Source organism: Leptosomus discolor, chromosome 7, assembly GCF_034619465.1.
Source record: "Leptosomus discolor isolate bLepDis1 chromosome 7, bLepDis1.hap2, whole genome shotgun sequence".
In the NCBI taxonomy this organism is placed as follows: Eukaryota; Metazoa; Chordata; class Aves; order Leptosomiformes; family Leptosomidae; genus Leptosomus; species Leptosomus discolor.
This window is the reverse complement of record NC_141397.1, coordinates 31,578,391-31,598,258: the sequence shown is the minus strand read 5'-3', so window position 1 is coordinate 31,598,258 and position 19,868 is coordinate 31,578,391. Positions and strand designations below refer to the sequence as shown.

Below are 19,868 nucleotides of genomic sequence, written 5' to 3'. Positions count from 1 at the left end.
CGCGCGTGTGTAGTTTTAGTGCTGGTTTACAAAAGAAGATGATTTAAGTTCTTTTCAGGAACCCTACAAATGAAAGAAAGCAGATAGGGGAAACAGGTATTGCTGACAGCATAATTTGGACACCGTGTCGTTAGTGCCAAAGGTAAGTGATGTTACATACGTGCTTACATTCCTTACATCTTTGTTGGCTTTAAAAGGCTTTGAATTGGGATGTAGCTTTGCATACCAACCCACTGCACTGGAAGAAGTGACATGGTTCAGATAAATCACAAAACAATTAGTTTGCAAAACTTCTGTTTCAGGCTGATAATGAGCTTTTCTTGTTACCATGATCAATATGGTGCAGGGTTTTGTTGGATATAATGGGGAATGAGCTCTCATTTTTTGTGTTTTGCCAATGTAAAACTTGAGCAGTGGTTGGGATGACAGTGGTTGTCGTTCTTGCGGCAGCAGAGGAGCAATGCAGCAGTTGAATTCCTGTAGAGAGCCTTTTCTAGTTAAAGATACTCTTCAGCTCCTGTTACTGCCATCTGTTATGAACCAGGAGTAAACGTGATACTGGACACCAGAGGTCAGGCTTCCTGGTTTTTGTTTGTCCCTACAAGAATAACAAGTCACCTGCAGAAAAGGCTGAATGCCAGCTGGAATCATCCTCATGAAATGCATATGCTTCTCATGAAAATCAATCTGCGCTCAACACGAATTAGTGTGCTTTATGCTCAGCTGTAACACTGCCATAAGATTCCTTGAAGGAGGTTTATAAATCTTCTAAAGCCGCCTTTTGACATTCAAGTCTTTATGTAAAATTGGTTATGCCACTCAAAACCTATTCACAGTGGCATAAGCTTAGGAGTAGCTTTGTTTGGGCTGATAAATAATAATAATAGCTTTTAATCTGTGCTTTTCCAAGCACTGAATCAAGATAGGCAGGTTAAAATTCCCATTTTAGACAGAGGGATATGCCAGCCTGAGCTAAGTTATTTGTATGGGACCAGGGTTTCAAAGGAGAATGCAGGTGTCCTGATGTCCTAGTGCTCCGCTCCTGCCCCTAAGTAATTTGATCTGGTGATTGATAAAAAATATCCTGATTTGGTAACAGCAGGTGTATTGTCAGAACAAGAAGCCTGCTTGTGGTGTGCAGTAGGTAAATAAACCGGGAGTCTGAAACCTTAGTTCACTCTTGTCAGATAAGCTGAGCTATGCCTGGATGCATCTGCGTGGATATCCGCACGCTGTTTCACCATATGCCTTAGCATTGGCATAGCTGTCTTTTGAAGGAGAGAAGCCCTGCCCTTGGGAAAGGTTTTGATTTGTGCTGAGGTTTCACTGAACTAGTCAAAAGGGTGGGGGGATGTTGTGTGTGCGTGATAGTTTCCTAACAAAAAGATGCTTAACGCTGTATTAAGGCCAAAGAGTAATAGACATCAGATGCTTACTGTGTTTGGTTGCTGTTTCTAGAGTTACTGGAGAAGGTTAAGCGAACTCTAGCTCCTTCCTAGTGCAGTGTGTGTGCAACATGAGGTACAATGGCACAATTTCCTTCTCCATTCCTATCCTACCATCATAAAATGGATTTGAACTGTTGACCCTGGAGAATTCTGGTCTGTCAGAGGACTTGTGTCATTTCTATTATTGTTCTGATTTCTGAATCTGTTGAATGGATGTTTGAATTCACTGATTTTTATTTGAAGTTCTGCTCTGAACAGGAGTACAAAGTGTGGTGTATTTTGAGTAATCAGTTGCATGGTGGCATTTGTCTGAATCCATTCCCTTTTGGGATGTGTTGTAATCGGACAAGAACTTACCTTCTTAATGAGCTTATTTCTCCTTCTCCAGAAAAAAAAAAAAATCATAAAGGTAGATGCATTCAACATCAAACTAAGCCTTCACCGATCTAATTTTTTCCAGCTGCTATCTGGGAACAAGCTGGGGAAGCAAGAGGTGGAAGGAGATCAAGTACTGTTCAGAAAACAGTAGCTGCTTCTCAGTGTAAGCTGATAAGTAGCCAGATTGTGTAATGCCATTTTTCTGATGACCACTGCATTGTGGCTCTTGGTCTGGGAGGTGGGGAAGCGCTGCTGGCTTCCATGTTCCTAGAGAGTTTCTCTTCTGGCTGTTCCTGGACAACTAAGATGGGTGGCAAGTGATGTATGCCTGGGACTTTCTGTAGATGATGGAAAAGACATTTAGGAACTATTTTTGGGTGGCACAAGGTTAGTGTACCTCACTATTTTGTGATAATGGTGCAATTATCTGATAATGCTTTTCCTATAACCCAGGAAGGAAAGAGGTTTTTTATTTCTTCTTCTCTAGCTCTGTAGTAGATAAACTGTGCTGTAAGTGAACCTAGCCCTTAAGCTCTATTTAAATATATAAACCAGTTTTAAATAAATGTGTTAATAGGAAAAGCTGATCAGTAAGTGATACTGTTTAATAAAACAAACAAACATTTTAAATTGTTGTTCCTGATGCTCTCACTCAAATATGGAATCGTCCTGTAAAGGGACTTCATGAATATTCTTTCCCTTGGAAGTTAATAGGGCAATAATTTCTAGTTAATTGAGTATTTCTGCATTCGATAGGCTAAAGGGAGTAATCAGTAATGTATCTTCCCATACAGTATGCTTAATGAGAGAGAAATATTGGCAAGAGTAAAGTATCCTCTGTTATATTTCATATATAGCATCTATGTAAACTTTTCTTGGTGAAAAGTAAAAGCAAGCAATGTGTAAAATCAAAGATTTGTTTCTTCACCTTCATGCATGAGTTGAAGCTGCCAAGCTACTTTTACTTGTCTTCTTTGTGTCTAGCTCTTTCTTTAAGGTAGTTGTTCTTTAATATGTCACTGCATTTAACAATCTCCTCTCATGATAAAGCATGTCAATCCTAATATTGCTTAGGGGAGAGGAGAGAGCAAGAAGCAGGAGGAAGGGCATTTAGGTGACTTGCCTTTTGTGTGGTGATCACAAACTGGGACATCAAAAAAAGCCTTGGATTTAAGAAGAAAATGAGAGTACATCACAGATGATGTGATTAAGCACATCATTAAAGATGATGGCTTGATTTTGACTTGATTGTCTCAAATACGAGCATCTATTTTCCTTTAGCTGTTTCCTGCTCCATATTGCCACAAAGGATGTGCAGAGACCTTGTGATGAGAGCAAGCACTTACAACACGGGGCTCATACGTTCACTGTGCTGTGTTTGTCTGTAACGTGGTCTTGGTAGCAGGACCCTGAATGGAGTCCTGGCCCATGGAGTGGCAGCAGATGGTTGTCTTCTGTTTGCTTCTATTCACCTTTTATTGAGCTCACAGAAGCTTTGCTTTGTTATGTAAAGAGCCTGAGATAAGGGGCAGCGTATAATTACATAATGCCACAGTGTCCATAGCTGCTCTTCATATGGCTTTAAAGCATCCCCAGATAATTTTTGTCTAATGTAGATACTAGTAACTTACTCGAATATGTAACCAGAATGCACTACATGGGGCATACTTAAGATGAACCACCTTGACATTGCTGATTGCTGCAGGTAGTATTTACTGGGGGGTGTGTGTGTGTTCATTTTTTTTTTTTTTGGTTTTGTTTTGTTTCTTCCCAAACAAGAAAGCGAAACAGACAGTTTGCATTCTTGGATTCTTTCCTTTTCTGACTTGCTCCCTTTCTGCTGTCTCCTGTTTTCAGGTCAGTGCTCAGTTCTCAAAACGGATCCAGGCAAAAATCAAGGACCTTCTGCAACAAATGGAGGAAGGGCTGAAGACGGCAGATCCACATGACTGCTCTGCCTATACTGGCTGGACTGGTGAGAAAGCCAGAATTTGAACGAAGTGTGTACATGATGTAATTGGGTTTATTCACAGGAGGAGGTTCTCATATTCTCACAGGAACGGCAGAAATACTCTGATACAGGCATTTGTGTGAGTTGGTTCCTTTTAAATCTGGATCCTTGGTCACTGCTGTCTGGAATGCCTTCCATTGACTTCAGCAGACAAAGTTACAGAGAGATCACTGGCTTTTGTATATGGAGATCTTTGTCTTGCAAAAGGAGTGGATTTTCTAAGGCTGCTCTCTCTTTTGTCTTACCTCTTGTTTCTTTAAGGTTTTCTTAAAATGAGTTATTTTCACCTTTTTCTATTCAGCTATTAGTTAGCAGTTGTCTAATGTTAGTAGCATCTTCTAATCATTGGGAGTGGGGTGTTTTATGCCCAGGAGCTTGGAGCCTTAAAATCTGGAATATGGGTAGTTTGGCTGTGCTTGTTCTGACTGTACAAAGTGGTAAAATGAACATGTGAGGAGGGGGAGTATGGAGGTGGGGTTGCAACATCTTGAAGTTCATGAAGATAAACAGGCGCGTGCAAGTGCTGGTTATTGCTTGGCGCCGTCGTTCACTTAGTGTTGCATCACTGGTGCTGTCCACATGTGAATGAGCCCTTCTGATCCTTTAGGATCCTTTAGCCTGCAGTTGTCAAGTCTGATGTGGCTGCTGCTCTTCAAGCTGCCAAAACACTTCTCTGTCTAGGCCTCGTAAGTGCCACTTTGCTGTTACAATGGCATATACTATGCCTGCTCTGTCTAGCTCACGCTTTGGGCATGCTTATGCTTTTAGCACAGCATGTTTGAAATATACCCTGACGAGATCTATTCTTTTACCTTTGTGTTGTGAGGGGGAGCAGCTTGGAAAAACTCCCTAGGCTTTGCCTGTGCTCAGGCTTAATTCTGGCAATGAAAGGGTAAAATTTCTTTGCTTTCTTCTTGATGTTTTGGTACAGATGGTACTGTGGGTGGATGGGTGGGGAAGTTTTAGACAACTCAGATTTTAATGGTAGATGGGATCAAGGTCTGAAAGTGAGTGGCTGCTAAGTGAGTGCAGAACATCTCCAGTGGTGGACTTTCTCACATGGACAGGCTCCTGGGGAGCTGTGTTCTGACACTGTGACTGACAGCTGAAGTTACGGCTGATAAAGCAGAGCATGCTGAAAATGAGTCATAAGCTAAAAGTAACACAGACATCGTTAGCTGAAACATGAGATAGATGAACAAGTGATGCAGTCTAATGAGAGTGGGGTTTTTCCATCCTGTAGAAGGACTGCCAACTACGGATATTGCAAGTTGCAAACTTCTTCCAAGGCTCCTGTGGCAATGACTCTGAATAAAAATATTTAAATGATCTGGCTTTTGAAATACTTAGTGCAAATGCTTTCTCCTCGAACTTGCTCCTTGCAAATCAGAAGGTAAAAGCAATGCTGAAAACAACTGCCCTCCTTCTTATGTACCAAGTCTAGACAAATCTTACTGGCAGTGCAGTCCTGAGCATTGGCTTGTGCTTTGTGAAACATCTTTAAAATCTTGGAGCACATACCGTTGGTGTGTAACAATTGTAGGACTTGGGTCAGAGTCCATCTTGCTTACAAAAGTACTCTTTGTATGTGCTAGATGTCTCAGAGGAGCCATTTTAAGGGTGTTGCACAAGGAAGGATTGGATGAACTGGGCCTCGTGGCTACTTTTCTGATCATCCTTTGATCAAGCCCAGGCATCTACACATTTGTTGCATCATAAAAAAGGGTGACAGAAGTCCCAGTCAATAGCCCACAAGTTCCCGTGCCCTGAATTGAGCTAACCAAGCTCTGCAGCTCTCCTCTTGGACTCCTCTAGAAAGGCCTGTTCAAAGCCAGTCCGGAGAACATCTGAGGATGTACCAGCACTCCTGTGGTGCTGTTCTTGTACTCCTCAGGTAGCCTCTTGGAGCTAAGTGGGCTTTGTGTGTACTTGGCTTTAGTTGTGGCTCAGGAGAGTGCTCTCCCTGTTCAGAAACGAGTTTGAGATGCAGTGTGGTCTGGAGGTAGTTTTGCTTCTGCACATGTATGCTTGCAGTTGGCCAATAAACATCCACTTAGATGGATTTGTTTCACTTTCTTCAGTCTATGTTGTTGCGATTTTTAAGGTTTGTTTTGTTTTAATGGAAAACAATGTAAGGAGTTTAATGGAGTGAAGCTTGATACTATGCTACCTTCCAATATTCTCGCAGGACACATTTGCTTTCTGGCTTTTACAAACCAGCTTAACTTGTGGAAGTTCATAATCATGTTACGGCATACATTTAAGGGTTATAAAGAACTTGGCAAGTTCAATCTGAAAACTCATAAGAAGATCCTTTTGCAAATCAAATGGAAAATTTGTCACTTCTTGCATATTTAGATGAATATTGTACAGTCAGTGTACTTGGTCATACACATGCTTGTTAGCCCAAGTTTTTGAGTCTTTGGTGATTTCTCCACCAAGTATTGGTGCATGTGTCATGAATTTTCGTCATTCTCTGCAAATTGTGAGCCTACTATTGGGCTTCAGTCTGATAATTTTTTTTGGGTTTGCCACAATCCAAATTGAAATGTAATCAAAATAGATGGCCTGATGCCTTCCCATTGCATAAGCTAAGACCCTTGACTGACATGTTTTAATTGCCCAAATCGCTGTTCACATTTGAGTTACTGGTTCAGAGGTACTAAAGAGGGGAATATGATATACTTAGAAGGAAAAGTAAATTAAAGTATCTCATTTTCATGCGGTTTTTCCAGGTATTGCCCTCTTGTATCTGCAACTGTACCGCGTCACAAAAAACCAGAGCCATTTGCAGCGATCTCTTGATTATGTGAAAAGAATCCTTCGCAATCTGAATGGTAGAAGAGTTACTTTCCTCTGTGGTGATGCTGGGCCACTGGCAGTGGGTGCAGTGGTTTATCACAAGCTGAAAAACGACAGTGAATCTAAAGAATGTATTGCCAAGTAAGTAGTTGATGGTGGAAAAAGCCGTGCCTCTTCATTTGTAGAGAGAATTGGTTCAGTAACATTAGCAAGTGGAGTTTTGGAGGACAGGATTAAAAAATGGAGAACTTTCTCCCCTGATCCATTTTCAGTAGAAGAATACAAAATAGGCTTTATCTCTATTAAAGCTGGCTTACACTTGATTCATATTCAGCAGGTTATCTTGAGTCCTCTGTCGCTGTAAGGACAGGATGTCCTGGGCATGTATCTGTAGTGCATGCACGTTTTGATTTTGTCACACTGAAGTGACATTTAACAAAAGCCGCGCGCTTGTCATCGGCAATATGTAGTGCCTGTGAAGTATGTGATGCTTCCTGTAAAGAGTGGGTCTTAATTGTAGGTTCATTACAAAACATGTACACTGCAGGGATCTGGAAACATCCAGACAGAAACATGATACATCGGATGGGTACATAAAAAAGATTTAATAAAACAAAAGAGGACTGAACCATCAAAAGCAAGGGCTTTAATTGGGTCAGAGCCTAGGGTAGCCTGAAAAAATTCCAGCCCCTTTTCAAAGTAATCTAAATGTAACAAATGTCTTGAGAAATCCCATTTAGATGTAGAGCTTTCTTGGAGAACTGGCCATCCCTTTGCTGGGACGGAGCTGATTGCTGTCCCAGCAAGGGCTGGAAGCACTGGAGCCCTCTGGGGTTTGCATTCGGCACCAGCAATCCACCCGCTAGCGGTCCAGCAGCATACCTTAGGCTGCCAGAATTTGCAGACTAGCGTTATGTCCTCATCTCCATTCTGGTTTATATTTGGAAATATAATTGGTCTCTTTCTAATGTAGAATCCTAGTGTGATTAGTCTCTGCTGCTGTTTCTGAACGAGTATTTCAGTTTTAAAATGGGTGGTAGGCTTGTTCTTTTTTGGCTTTTAGAACTGGCAGTAAACTTGAGCGTGTCATTTTGGGTGCAGCTAGGAAAGCAGTGTTGCTGTAAGGCATGACGCATGAGTATAGCAAAATGAGATTAGCAATAAATCTTTTAGTCTCGCTTCTCCTTGGGAAGTTATTTCTGGGAGGAGGACTGAAAAGGAGGTTAGTTTGATTATTTGTTTCTTTTCTTCCTTTTTGTTTACAAATATATTCATGGCACAAGCTCAGTGGTACATTATAGATGTCAAAATGTAATCTGTGATTGCAGTTTTAACTTTGCCTTGTAGCTGTCCAGTTGTATGATTTGAATAATAAAACTTTAAAGTTTAAAAGAAAATAAGCTATTCTAAGTCCAAAGTATAGTTCCAAGAAAGGAATGATAATATAAAATGGTTTTTGGCGAGTGGCTTGTCCCTGGTATTAAGCAGTAACAGCATAAACAAGTCATCAGGGCCAGTGTTTTTGCTCCAAGGTGATGTTAATGCTAACATTTCTGCTGAGTAATAGCAGCTGATGGGATCTGTGAATTGAATTTGGTCTTAATCCAGATTGTCTTGCCCCTTCCCCCAATTTAAAATGTGTTCATCTCCATGGTTTCATCTAATTGCCAATTTAATCACAAAAAATAGGAAGAGACAGGGAGGGAGTGGGCAGGAAAGCAGATGTCTGCTCCACCTCAATGCTAATGCAGACTGGTGGAGTAATAGCAGGGAGTCTCTAAGGAGCAAATGAGAGTTGTGATGGCCAGCCCAAGGGGTTTTTTTCCTATTGCTAAAGGCAAGCAAAACACTTGTGCAGAATAGCAGTGCCCTTTTAAAACTGAGCTGCTAAACATTTGAGACTGTTTTGTCTAGGGAGGGGGAGTGCCTAAGGGTGGTATTGGGTTTTTTGATTTTGTTTTTCTTTTTTCCCCTCTTACACATCTACAATTAAGGGTCCTCGCTGAGGTGAAATTCCCAGAGGCTCCAGAAGGTTTCCATATTTGTTGGAGTAGCTCTCTAGCCTCATCCAACACCCACCTGCACCCATACATCTCTTTCTGTCTGCGCAATAACCTGATAGTTGCACTAATACTCACCCGGCTCTGGCTTAGTGTTGCCTGTCTGTCAGGGATGGCAGGCATGCAGAGCTCCTCTGTGTAAACCTGTCAGCCAGCCGACCCGGGGATGACTGGAGGGAAGCTGTGGGCTTTGGCAGTCCTGCTTCTGGTTTGACTGAGGGCTTGTACAATACATGGTCCAGTATGGTCTCTGGAGAAGATGCTCTCTCTCCCCACCTTTCTTGTCTGATGCAGGTTGTTGCAGCTCCAAAGGACAGTCATAAGCACAGATGCTGAACTTCCAGATGAGCTACTTTATGGCAGAGCAGGTTACCTATATGCCTTGCTGTACCTGAATACTGAAATCAGTCCAGACGCTGTCCCACAGTCTGTTATCAAAGAGGTAAGATACTTTTCTCTCTCCAGTGCCACAGTACCAGTGAGATTGAACTGGAATCTCTCCTTTGCATAATTCAAGGAATTGAGAGAGGGATGCTGGAGAGGAGAGGGATCTAGAACTGGGAACTCAGTCTCATCTATCCCTCCACTCTCTTCCCCCTTTCCCTGCTGCTGGCTGGGACTGAGACAGGCCAGTGAAAGAGGGTCCATGGCTGGCCATGGAAATGGATGTAATATGTAACTAGTTTTGGAGCATTTGAGGATGAGAAATTGTTACAAAAAACTTTGACAGAAGTGTGGAAGTGTTTAAGTGAAAAGGAAGAGAATTCAGTGTGGGGAGGATGCACGACTGTTCTGCAGATATTGGAACCAGGGAAGGCAGGACTGGTAAAAATACTATTAGAAATATTTATATATTAAAATTCTACTCTTAGAAATATAAGAGATTCCATGATTCAGGAAAACATTTCACTTCTACCTCAACACTTAAGTTCAAATGAATTAAATATCGTTGTCCTATCACTGTTTATTGCAGCTCATTCTTTACTGTGGTTTTAATCATGACAAAGCAAAATCCTCTGAATCAAAGCAGGCAAGACAGACGGAAGGGGTGTGTTCTCTTTCCTAGGTAATAGATGCTATTATTGAATCGGGGAAAAACTTCTCAAAGGAGGAGCGGAAAACAGACCGTTGTCCTCTGTTGTACCAGTGGCATGGGAAGCAATATGTTGGAGCGGCCCATGGAGTGGCTGGGATCTATTACATGCTCATGCAGGTAGGAGCATCTTCTGTGGGCTGGGGTAAAACACCAATGGTCTCTTGTTTTGCATCAGAGGACATTATCTTCAGCTTTCATGCATGTGCAGTGTTGTGCTGGGTCAGGGTCTCACAATTTGGAGTTAGACTGCAGCACAGAACTGTGCGGAGATGCTACTTCAGGCCCTGGTAGCAGAACAAAACTGTGACTCGGGTGTCCTCGCATTAGAGTTGTGGTTGAATTGTGGTTCAGAGCACTGGTGTTCCAGGAGCTGAAGTTTCCTGTCCTTGACAGAGACAGGTGCCTGCCTTCATCCTCATACTTACTTCTTCTGGTGCCTGCATTTAGACCAGCTGAATATTTGCTCACCATCAATCACACTTCAATTTTTTGCTGTTTTTAAGTGAGTGCACTGCTGGTGCCTCCTGCCTTCCATGCCCTTTCCCTCTTTTCTGGTGACTTTTTTTTTCCCGTTGTCTTGAAGCTTTTGGAATACTATCCTTAATCATAGAATAGTTTGGGTTGGAAGGGACCTTAAACATCATCTACTTTCAACCCCTCTGCCATGGGCAGGGACATCTTCCACTAGACCAGGTTGCTCCCAGCCCCATCCAATCTGGCCTTGAACACTGCCAGGGAGGGGGCAGCCACAGCTTCTCTGGGCAACCTGTGCCGTGTCTCACACATTGGTCTTCAGTTTGCTTTTATTCTTTAGATGTTCTTCCTCTTCCTTATCCCCCCTATCACTCCCCCAAAAATCTGATGTTCCTTAAGTGCATTTATGACCCCTGCTCTCCTCTTTCTGTTGTCCTGGGTGAGATTCCTCTCTTCTGTATACCTCTCCTTTCCCACACTTAAATCCATTCCCCCTTGCCCTGAGATTCTCCAGTAGGATTATGATGTTTTTCAAAACAGACCTGTATATCTTATTTCTGTTGTACAATCTGGAAAAAGACCCTTAAGATTCATTATAGAAGATGGCTGTAGAGCTGCAAAATTTGTATTGTACCCGTTTCTGGTTTTTAAAGGTGCTGCCAGTCTGTGCATTTTTGTAAATGTTAATTTTCTTACCAGCTCATGCAGAATGACTTTCCTTCAGGTAAGTGGAAGGATTGTACGTCCTTGCAGCCTGAAGCTGCGTACAGATGTTTGCTGCAGAAGTGACTGAGCTGGTATGTGGTGTTGCCACTGCTCAGCCATTCATCATTTGCAAAAAGACACTGTGACTTCTCCCCATCTGTTTCAGAATAACTCATGCCACTTCCACCAGTAGCTCAGGGTAAAGTGGCTTCCATTTTGCTGTGGAAGTGGCTACTGCTCTGCTAACTGGAGGTATGTCTTAATCTCGCTGCAGCTATTTTCTGCAGTGACCATCTTGCTCTGAGGCCTCAGGCTGCCCTGATTTACTGTGCCCTTATCTTCACTTCCTGCTTTATTCAACAAGGTGTTCCACACCTTTCTGGCTCCTTCATCTTCCTGGCTTCCTTTTTTCTTTCTCTGGCTCTGCTAGATTTTCTGAGAAACATCTGGTCCTTTAAAGAAGCCTCTTTAAAGGCTCCATCCTTCACTTACTGTTCAAGGCTGATAGCAGAAATAATTGCGCAGTGCTTTTTGGTTTAAGCAGAAGCTACTCTGTCTACATGTTAAAATTTTAACTATCTTTTCCTTTACCTGTAATTGCTGCTTTTAAGAATTACCACAAAACCATTGTTTATGCAGCATTAGATTACTGTCTTTTCACTGCACATTAAATATTGTGAGTCATGCAGAGTTGAGTCATCCACTGGAGAAGAAGATGGCATACTGGAGTCCATCCTTTCCCCATCCCTCCCATGCCAAATGAGGAGAATTTTTCTGTATTTTCAGCAGAATTCAGGAGATGGTTTGTTTAGTGGTTGTTTGATAACAAAAAAGAGCATCCAATGTAACACCTGAGATGAGAAGGTCACTGATTGTCATTTCTGTACAGCACCTTTAAACATGTATTGCTGGATTTATTTACATAAGACTACTGGAAGAATAAGAGCTCAACAGTGTTTAAATAAGTCATCCAGGAGGTAGAGGGGGAATTCTGAAGTGCTAGCTAGGGAATCTCTAGTCCTAGCCCCTTTCACCAACCCTGAGGCAAAAATGTCTGTTTGCATATCATTGTCTGGAGAGTCAGGACACATGCCTGGAGGTTACATCTTGCTGTTGGAAGTAGGTGATGGGAACCTCAGCAGCTTGGGCAAAGAACATGCTTGTACTCGGATCTTCTCAGAAGCACAAGGTGAGAAGGAGGTTTGTAAGGAGCTCTGCTCTTGGATTTGCTTCCCGAGGACAGACATGCTGGGCTGAGCTTGGCTTGCACAGCTGAAGGCATTTATTGCTGGTGCTCATCTGCTTTGCCTTCTGCTGCAGGCATGCAGTGTGAAATTGGAGCCCTGAAACAAAGCTTCCCCTAGAGCCTCCCTACTGCCCCCCGCCCCGGTCAGTGTCAGCATGAGGGCTGATCAGCTCAGGAGTGTTCTTCATGATAAGCTGATCTCCATTCTTATCAACGCTTACAAATATCTAAAGGGCGGCTGTCAAGAGAATGAGACAAGGCTCTTCTCAGTGGTGCCCAGTGACAGGACAAGGGGCAACACAGACAAACTGGAGCACGGGAAGTTCCACCTCAAAATGAGGAAAATCTTTATGTTAAGGGTGGCAGAGCACTGGAACAGGCTGCCCAAGGAGGTTGTGGAGTCTCCTTCCTTGGAGATATTCAAAACCCATCTGGATGCAGTCCTGTGTTACCTGCTGTAGGTGACCCTGCTTTAGCAGGGGGGTTGGGCTAGATGATCTCCAGAGGTCCCTTCCAACCCCTGACATTCTGTGTTTCTGATTAGCACATGAACGTTTCTGTTCGACTCGGAGAAGTGCAGAGATGGAGTTTGATTGAGGGACCTGGTAGGTCAATATCTGGCAGATTCCTTGCTGAGGTGAAATAGAGGCTTTTTTTTTTTTCGGGTTACTGAAAATACAGCTATTGCAAGTCTTTCTTCATTTGGTTAAGACTGTCAATTGTAGCAGTGTGCTCGCCTATTGAGTGCAAATGGGCTGGAGCTGGTGGGAAGCAGCAAAATTGTATGACATCAAGTAAGCAACAAAGACAAGTTACTGAAAAAAAGCTCAGTTATCAGGCTCCTGTAGGCTTAAATTTCTGCAGTTTTTCCCACAGCGTGCAGGAATTCTAGAAACCGTGTAGGCTGTGTAGAGAAAGAGGAAAAAAAAAAAAGGCGCTCTGTTATGAAGATACTGTAAAACGAGATGGTAGAGGAGGGAATGCCAACAAAGGACAACTGGAGACCTGACAGATACTCATCTTCTAAATCTTTGCTTACAAGAAGCAAGCAGGTTGATGGATATATTCTTTTGGCAAGGATGTAAACTAAATAGAAGAAATGAGAAAGAGAACTCAGAAGAGCAATCTAAGGATGAGTTTGTAGTACAAAGAATTTTAGCTACCTGGGGAAGTAGCAGTTGTTTCTGAAATTGGAGATGCAGATTTATCCCATAACTTCAGGGAGTTTTGTTTATGATGGAAAACTTTAACCTTCATAAACCTTTGCCAGATATGCCACTGCATGTGCTCTTCTTTGTTTACTGTGAAATAGGACAGGTTTGTCTATGTTAGTTATTTTTGGAATGTGTAACCCATTGTGCTTTGTGTGTGTTATGAGCAACATAGCTATAAAACCATCTTTCTCCTGTAAGTGTTCTCTCTATTTTAAGGTATAAAGAGAGACCTGAGAGTCCTGAAATCCATGTTCTGTTCTCAGTTCTTCCATAGTCTTTCTGTGTCACCTCCAGTAAGACAGGTAACAACTTGGTGCCCCAATTTCTTTGTCTCTACAGTAGTTTGAAAAATGCTCTTCACAAGGGTATTGTAAGCAGATGTTAATTAAATGTGTTACGAAGTGATTCAAAGTATTTGGATCAAGGGCACATATGTAGAATACTTGAAAACACATCATAGAATTAAGTGTTGATGCACGATTTGTTACTACTTCTGTTTATGGTTTTGGTCGTGTGGTTTTTTTAACGATTTCTTTAGCCAGTTGCAAAAGTGGACCAGGAGACCTTGGCAGAGCTGGTGAAGCCAAGCATTGACTATGTGCGTCATAAAAAATTCAGATCTGGGAATTACCCATCGTCACTGAGCAATGAGACTGACAGACTGGTTCACTGGTGCCACGGTGCCCCCGGAGTCATCCACATGCTCATTCAAGCTTACAAGGTGAATTATTCTGTGTTCATATAGACCTCTATTTTTACAGGGACACCTGCATGCAGGCATGTTAGATTGTAGGGCTTGCACTTGACATCTTTCTAGATCTAGACTTTCAAACCAGAACCCTAGGCTAGGCACCTAACAATCTCAAAATACATAGGTATGTTTGTAAAGAGGAAGTAAGTGGGTAAAAATGCTTCTCAGGGTGCTAGTAGTTACTAGACTTCAGGCTTTTTTGGAAAAGGGCCATGTATTTAAACAATTCGGTATCGGAGTCCTGGGTGTGAGAACGTTGACCTAAATTCTTTGAATCTTCATCCCAAGAGTTTTAAGAGTTATGTTGGTTTTCACAAAAGCATAGGTTTGTGTGTCTTGCCAAAGAGTGTTGTCCAAGATATGGCTCTTGAGGACTTAACATCAGAGCAAAGATCCCAGACTCCTTCTAGGGTGTAAATATAACCTCTGAGCTACTGCAAGCCCACTGTTTGCTCTTCTCCATCCTTAACTAGGTTTGCTATCGCTCTTGTGTTGGGCACTTCTGATTTGCATGACATTTGAAAGTATGCCATTTAATTAAATTTATGCAAATTGATTCTTGCTTTAGACAGTCCTCCTTGGCAGGTTCCCTCATCGGCCTCTGGGTAGGCTGATGAAAAGCAGGCTTGGTTTGTGGAATAATTACTCATGTTGCTACCTGAAATGTGAACTGTAAATCTTACAGCATTGCTGAATGTAGCAGCAGTCACAGTTGCTTTTTCTGTGGACTGTGGTACCAGATCGGCTTAACACTGCAGACTTCTTTTTTTATAATCCACCCCCCGCCGCCCCCCCCCCCCCCCCCCCCCCCCCCGTCTTTGTCACTGCAATGCTTTCCCAGCACAAAATGTTTTGCAGGAGATAAGAGGGGTAGGACCAAGTTCTGCTTAGCAGTCTCCTTTCTGGCCTCTTTTTATGTTTAAGGTGATGGGGCATATGATGCTTTTCTTTTACTCCTTATATTCTGCTTTTTGAAGAAGCAATAAGAAAAATTGGAATATGTTTTGTTGGCTATGCTTTCAGACCAAGCGCAGGGACTTGGGATAACAGACAGCAGTGTTTGTCCTGGAAATCAAATGCTGTTGCCAGGCCTTAATTTGAAATGTTACAGCTAAGTAGCTGACGAACCCTGTTCAGAGAGAGGCACTTTCTGTATCAAGCTTTTGGATTTAAGAATCTTGCATGTTAATGGATTCTCTTACCTTATTAAATAGGCTGGCAGGGGATGCTATCTCTAAAGGACTGAGTCTACAGTAGTGCATCAGTTACTTTTTCGTCTTGTTGATCTGTAGAGTGACTTAGGCAAATGGGAGCAAGTAGGTAGCCTTATAAAGGTGGAAGTCTGGTGGTGTTCAGCCAAGTTACTTGCTTTTGTTTTCTGCTCTCTTGATGGGCTCTCTGTGTCCAAAATGCACTTCAGTTGCAATAAACTTTGCAAAATTGGTCCTTCACCTAAACTGTCTAGTGCTCCTGAGTATTTTCAATACAAATACTAATCAAGGCAATGGAGTGTTCCTGCTTGTACTTGTGACAGAGAAAAGAGCCCTGTGCTATGGAAAGAGATATTCTTGTGCATTTTTGACATGGAAACGAAGGCAGATGGTGAGTAACCAAGAAGAAATACTCAGAAAGACCAGGACTTAGCCATTTAGGACCAAATTTGATAGCCAGTATTATGCGTTACATTTCTTTCATTTCTGTGTTTCAAATCAAATGATGCTGTGGTTTGGGAATGGAGGGGAGAAGCGAAAAAGGACCATGCACTCTTCAAATAGATTATAGATTGTAGAACCAAGGGCCTTGAACTTGAGTTTTTCCTTTGGGGTCCTGATTTCAGAAGCAACAACTTGAAGTTCTTTCTTATTCCATGCAGGGAAAGGAGAAACAACTTAGTAAGAAAAGAAAGGCAAAACTATGATGAATGGATTATTAAAGTTCAAAATAAATTGTGCATGCAAAAACCCCACACCAGCAGCAAAACATCTCTTGGGTCCAGTTTCTTTTTGTTTTCATTAGTACTTCAATTTGTATGTGTTTACTCTCTGTTTTTATTCTACAGACTTTTAAAGAGGATAAATACTTGAAAGATGCAATGGATTGTAGCGATGTCATCTGGCAGAGAGGTTTATTGAGAAAAGGATATGGGATCTGCCATGGTACTGCTGGCAATGGCTACTCCTTCTTGTCTCTCTATAACCTAACTCAGGACAAAAAGTACCTCTACCGAGCTTGCAAGGTGAGCTCTGCAGCATCCCAACAGAATTAGCGTTCCCTTGCACACGCCCATGCAAGAGTAACCTGTGATCGGAGTAGGCTGTTGTGCACTAGAGCTGGAGCTGGCTGTGAGGCTGGTTGGGACAACGGGGTCCTGCCACTTGCTCGCCTTTGCTCACACTTGGACTGGATGACTTCAGCTGTGTGCATGGGGCATGCACTGTCTTAATAGGTAGTGAAACACACAAATGTTCTGTAAGAGGGGAGGAACTAAACACAATAGTCTGAAAATCAGCCTGCCTGAACAATAACAGACTAATGTTATGTGGTGTTAATTATTCCATGGAGACATCCGCTGTCATTCTCAGCTCCTCAAGCAATACTGTTTGTAGTCTTTTGTAATTATTTGTTTTCAGACTAGTGTGGGGCTTTTAGAGCTCTGAATTGCAGTTATTAAATTGCTCACTTAGATTATTTTTTTTTTTTCATTAATACAAATTGCAGAAAAAGACACTCTCAGAATTTTTCCACTGAACCAGAATAGGTTCTGCTATCAGCTCTGACTATGCTAGCAGTTACCAAAAGGAGAAGGATTTCTCTGCCTCTCTGTTCTCGTAAGACTTTTGTTTTATTGTTGGTTTGGGTTTTTTTCAGCTTAATTCGCTGGCATTAGGTTTCATATTGCATACATAGCTATTTAGCTGAGGCCTTTTAAAAAGTATTGCAATGGGAAATTGCTGGGTTGCTGCTTAGGTGCTTTTAGATGAGCACTGGCCCTACGTAAAGCTGTCGTATTCATCACCAGTGTCAGCCCAGCCTCCATCAGCAGAGCTTTAAAAAGTTGCTGCTTGTCTCACATGTACCAGAGTGTGACACCATGAGGACACCTGTAGGCATACCCGCATCCTAGAGAGCGTAAGAAACCCCCAGCACTCCCACGGCAAATGTGTGACTTCGTTACACGTGGACTCCCCCACTGCTGATGTGTGAGCCACAGCAACAAGCAGGCATTGCTGTCAGCACAGCTGTCGGGCTCTCTCTGTCACCCTCCATTCTGTGGCTCTGTGCAGCACTGGCAACTCCTCTTGGTGCTGCATTTCTGGCCTAAGAGAGCCCTGACATTGTGGCATACCAAGGTAGAGAAAAGTGAGCATATCTGTTTCAAAACCAAAGGAGGAAGAGACTTGCGTACCTGAAATCCCTTTGAGACGGAAGAGGTGGCACAGTGGCCAAAGACTGTTTGCTGGAGGTGCCCGGCATAGTCAGGTCTGGCCATGTACTTTCAGCCATTCTGCATCTTAGGAGCTCCAGCTCCAGTCAGGCCCTTTGGGCTCTTGAAGGGGAAATCTTGAAACAGGCAGTGGAATTTGCTTGTCTGGCATTCCTGAAATCTTTTCTTTTTGAGCCAGAGCATGCCGGGAAGCAAGCGTGCAGTTATGTTGGTACCTAAAGGCATGTAACTGAGACAGCTAGATGGCTCCCCTCCCAGGGGCGTTTGCCTACTCTGAAAACACGAGGCCCAGGGGAAGGAGTCTAGCCAGGAATCCCTGGTTACCTCTCAGAAGCCATGAAACTGTTTCACAAGTGAACCAGAAGAGTTCGAAAGGCCATGGTTCACAGAGACCCCTGGTTTGTGCTTCTCACTTTCAGCTTTGCAGCTTTTCTCCAGCATCATCAGGCAGGCTCCCAGGAGGCTGAGCCACTCCTAGCTGGCCTGTCTGTGAGAGGGGAGAGGGGCTGTGGCATCCTGGGCTCCAGGCAGCAGAGAACATCCAAGCCCTGTGCTGCTCAGCTTTTCGATGCTGATGGCAAGCATGCCCAGTCTGTGACAAATAATGGCAGATGTCTTCCTTCTAGGAGATAGATAGTTCTTTTCTTTTTCCTCTTGGTTTAACATGGATATTAGTGTGGCTTACTGGATCTGTGAGTTGTGCTGAAGCTATGAACTTGTAAACGATGGTTGTGCGTCAGCAGCCTGGGGTGCGTTTTTTTTAATTTCTGTTGCAGTTCCCAGGCTGGCAGTAATAATAGAGGCTAGTATGCGCAGTAAGATGTGGATGTTCAAGGACTGATTGTAGTTTAGAGACATGCTATAAACGTGTTCAGTCCTCACATATAAGGCAAGATTACATGGAGAATTAAACCTTGGTGTGAAGTTTTATACGGGGTGGGGGGGTGGGGGTGGGCGGGGCACGGCGCAAATATGTTTCACTTCTCAAAAACAGTGTGGACCACAATGTTTGTGTTTGTGGGTTTTTTGCTGGGTTTCCTTAAGACATTCACACACGGGCACACACCCCTGCTCAGAGAAGAAAAATCCATCCCCCAGTAAACATTTAAACAGAACAGAGTGGAAGGAAGAAGGAAGGAGATGCCACTCTTTATCCTTCCGTTGAACAGATTGATAGCTCTGGGGACATGCTCACACCCCATACAGCTCCAGCTCCAGAGCCAGGGCACCCTGTAGTTAGTAGGGTGATCTGTTTGCTAGCAGGCTGCCCAAGTTGTGGAGGAAGAAGGGAGGGACCTCTTGGTTCTTTGCTTTGGAGGAATATTTGCACTGCATTTTGAATAAGCAGTGGTTTTGTTTCCAAGCACAGAAATGCCAGGGGAACTTGTGCCCCCTGTATGCTCTGGGGAGCCATAAAGGAGAAATAGGTGGTTGCTATTAAATGGATCCAGATGTGGTTCACAAGCCATGTATGTCTAATGGAGCTATTGCGGCAGTGTTGATCAAACACAAGACAGACACTGTTAACTCTCTTTAATGGTATTCCATCTTCTGCAACAAAATCTTGGCAACCATAATTGCCTAACTGTATTTATAATGATTTTTTCATAAGGCTCAGGGAGAGCAAATAAATAGAGCTAAGTAATGGCAGCTGGAGATTTCATACTCTAAATTGTTATACAGAAGTGAAGGAAAATGAAAATGCAATTAAGAGCCCTAAGTCTTGAGCACGTGGATAAATCAAGCACCAAGACAAGTAAGAAACTGGTATTATAGTATTAGAAAAATTTTTGCCCTTGAAACTGAATATATTTGTTCTCGCAGCATCTTTCATTGACGTGTAGCAGGGCTGATTTATGGAAAACAGAAGTTAAGCACAGCCTACCTAATTTCACTGTTATGAAACTGAAACTCGTGCTGTGGAAACACATATCCTAGAACCTATTGCAGTCTTCCTGCGGTTGAAGTGGGACAAAGTGATCTTGGACAGCAATTTCTGTGTTGTGTCTCTGCTTACACTGTTTTACATTTAGTACCTATTCAAGACAGGGAGATACTCCAGCATTTAACAGTCTTAAATTGAAAAAAAAAAAAAATATTTTTTTTATTTTATGTTCCCCACAGTTTGCTGAATGGTGTTTGGAGTATGGTGCGCATGGATGTCGTATTCCTGACCGACCTTATTCTCTTTTTGAAGGTAAAGTGATGGTGTCGCAAATGGTATCATATTCTACAGGA

At 42.7% G+C, this 19,868-nt stretch overlaps 1 protein-coding gene across 1 annotated transcript in view; it reads left to right on the top strand.

The window, feature by feature from the left end:
* LANCL2 (LanC like glutathione S-transferase 2) overlaps window positions 1-19,868 on the top strand; it is a 32,451-nt gene that overhangs the window by 7,722 nt on the left and 4,861 nt on the right. The window contains exons 2-8 of the mRNA XM_086467674.1: window positions 3,684-3,801; window positions 6,573-6,780; window positions 8,994-9,141; window positions 9,766-9,912; window positions 13,973-14,155; window positions 16,245-16,421; window positions 19,755-19,827. Coding sequence (XP_086323800.1) covers window positions 3,684-3,801; window positions 6,573-6,780; window positions 8,994-9,141; window positions 9,766-9,912; window positions 13,973-14,155; window positions 16,245-16,421; window positions 19,755-19,827 — 1,054 coding nt within the window. The remainder of the gene's footprint in view (window positions 1-3,683; window positions 3,802-6,572; window positions 6,781-8,993; window positions 9,142-9,765; window positions 9,913-13,972; window positions 14,156-16,244; window positions 16,422-19,754; window positions 19,828-19,868) is intronic.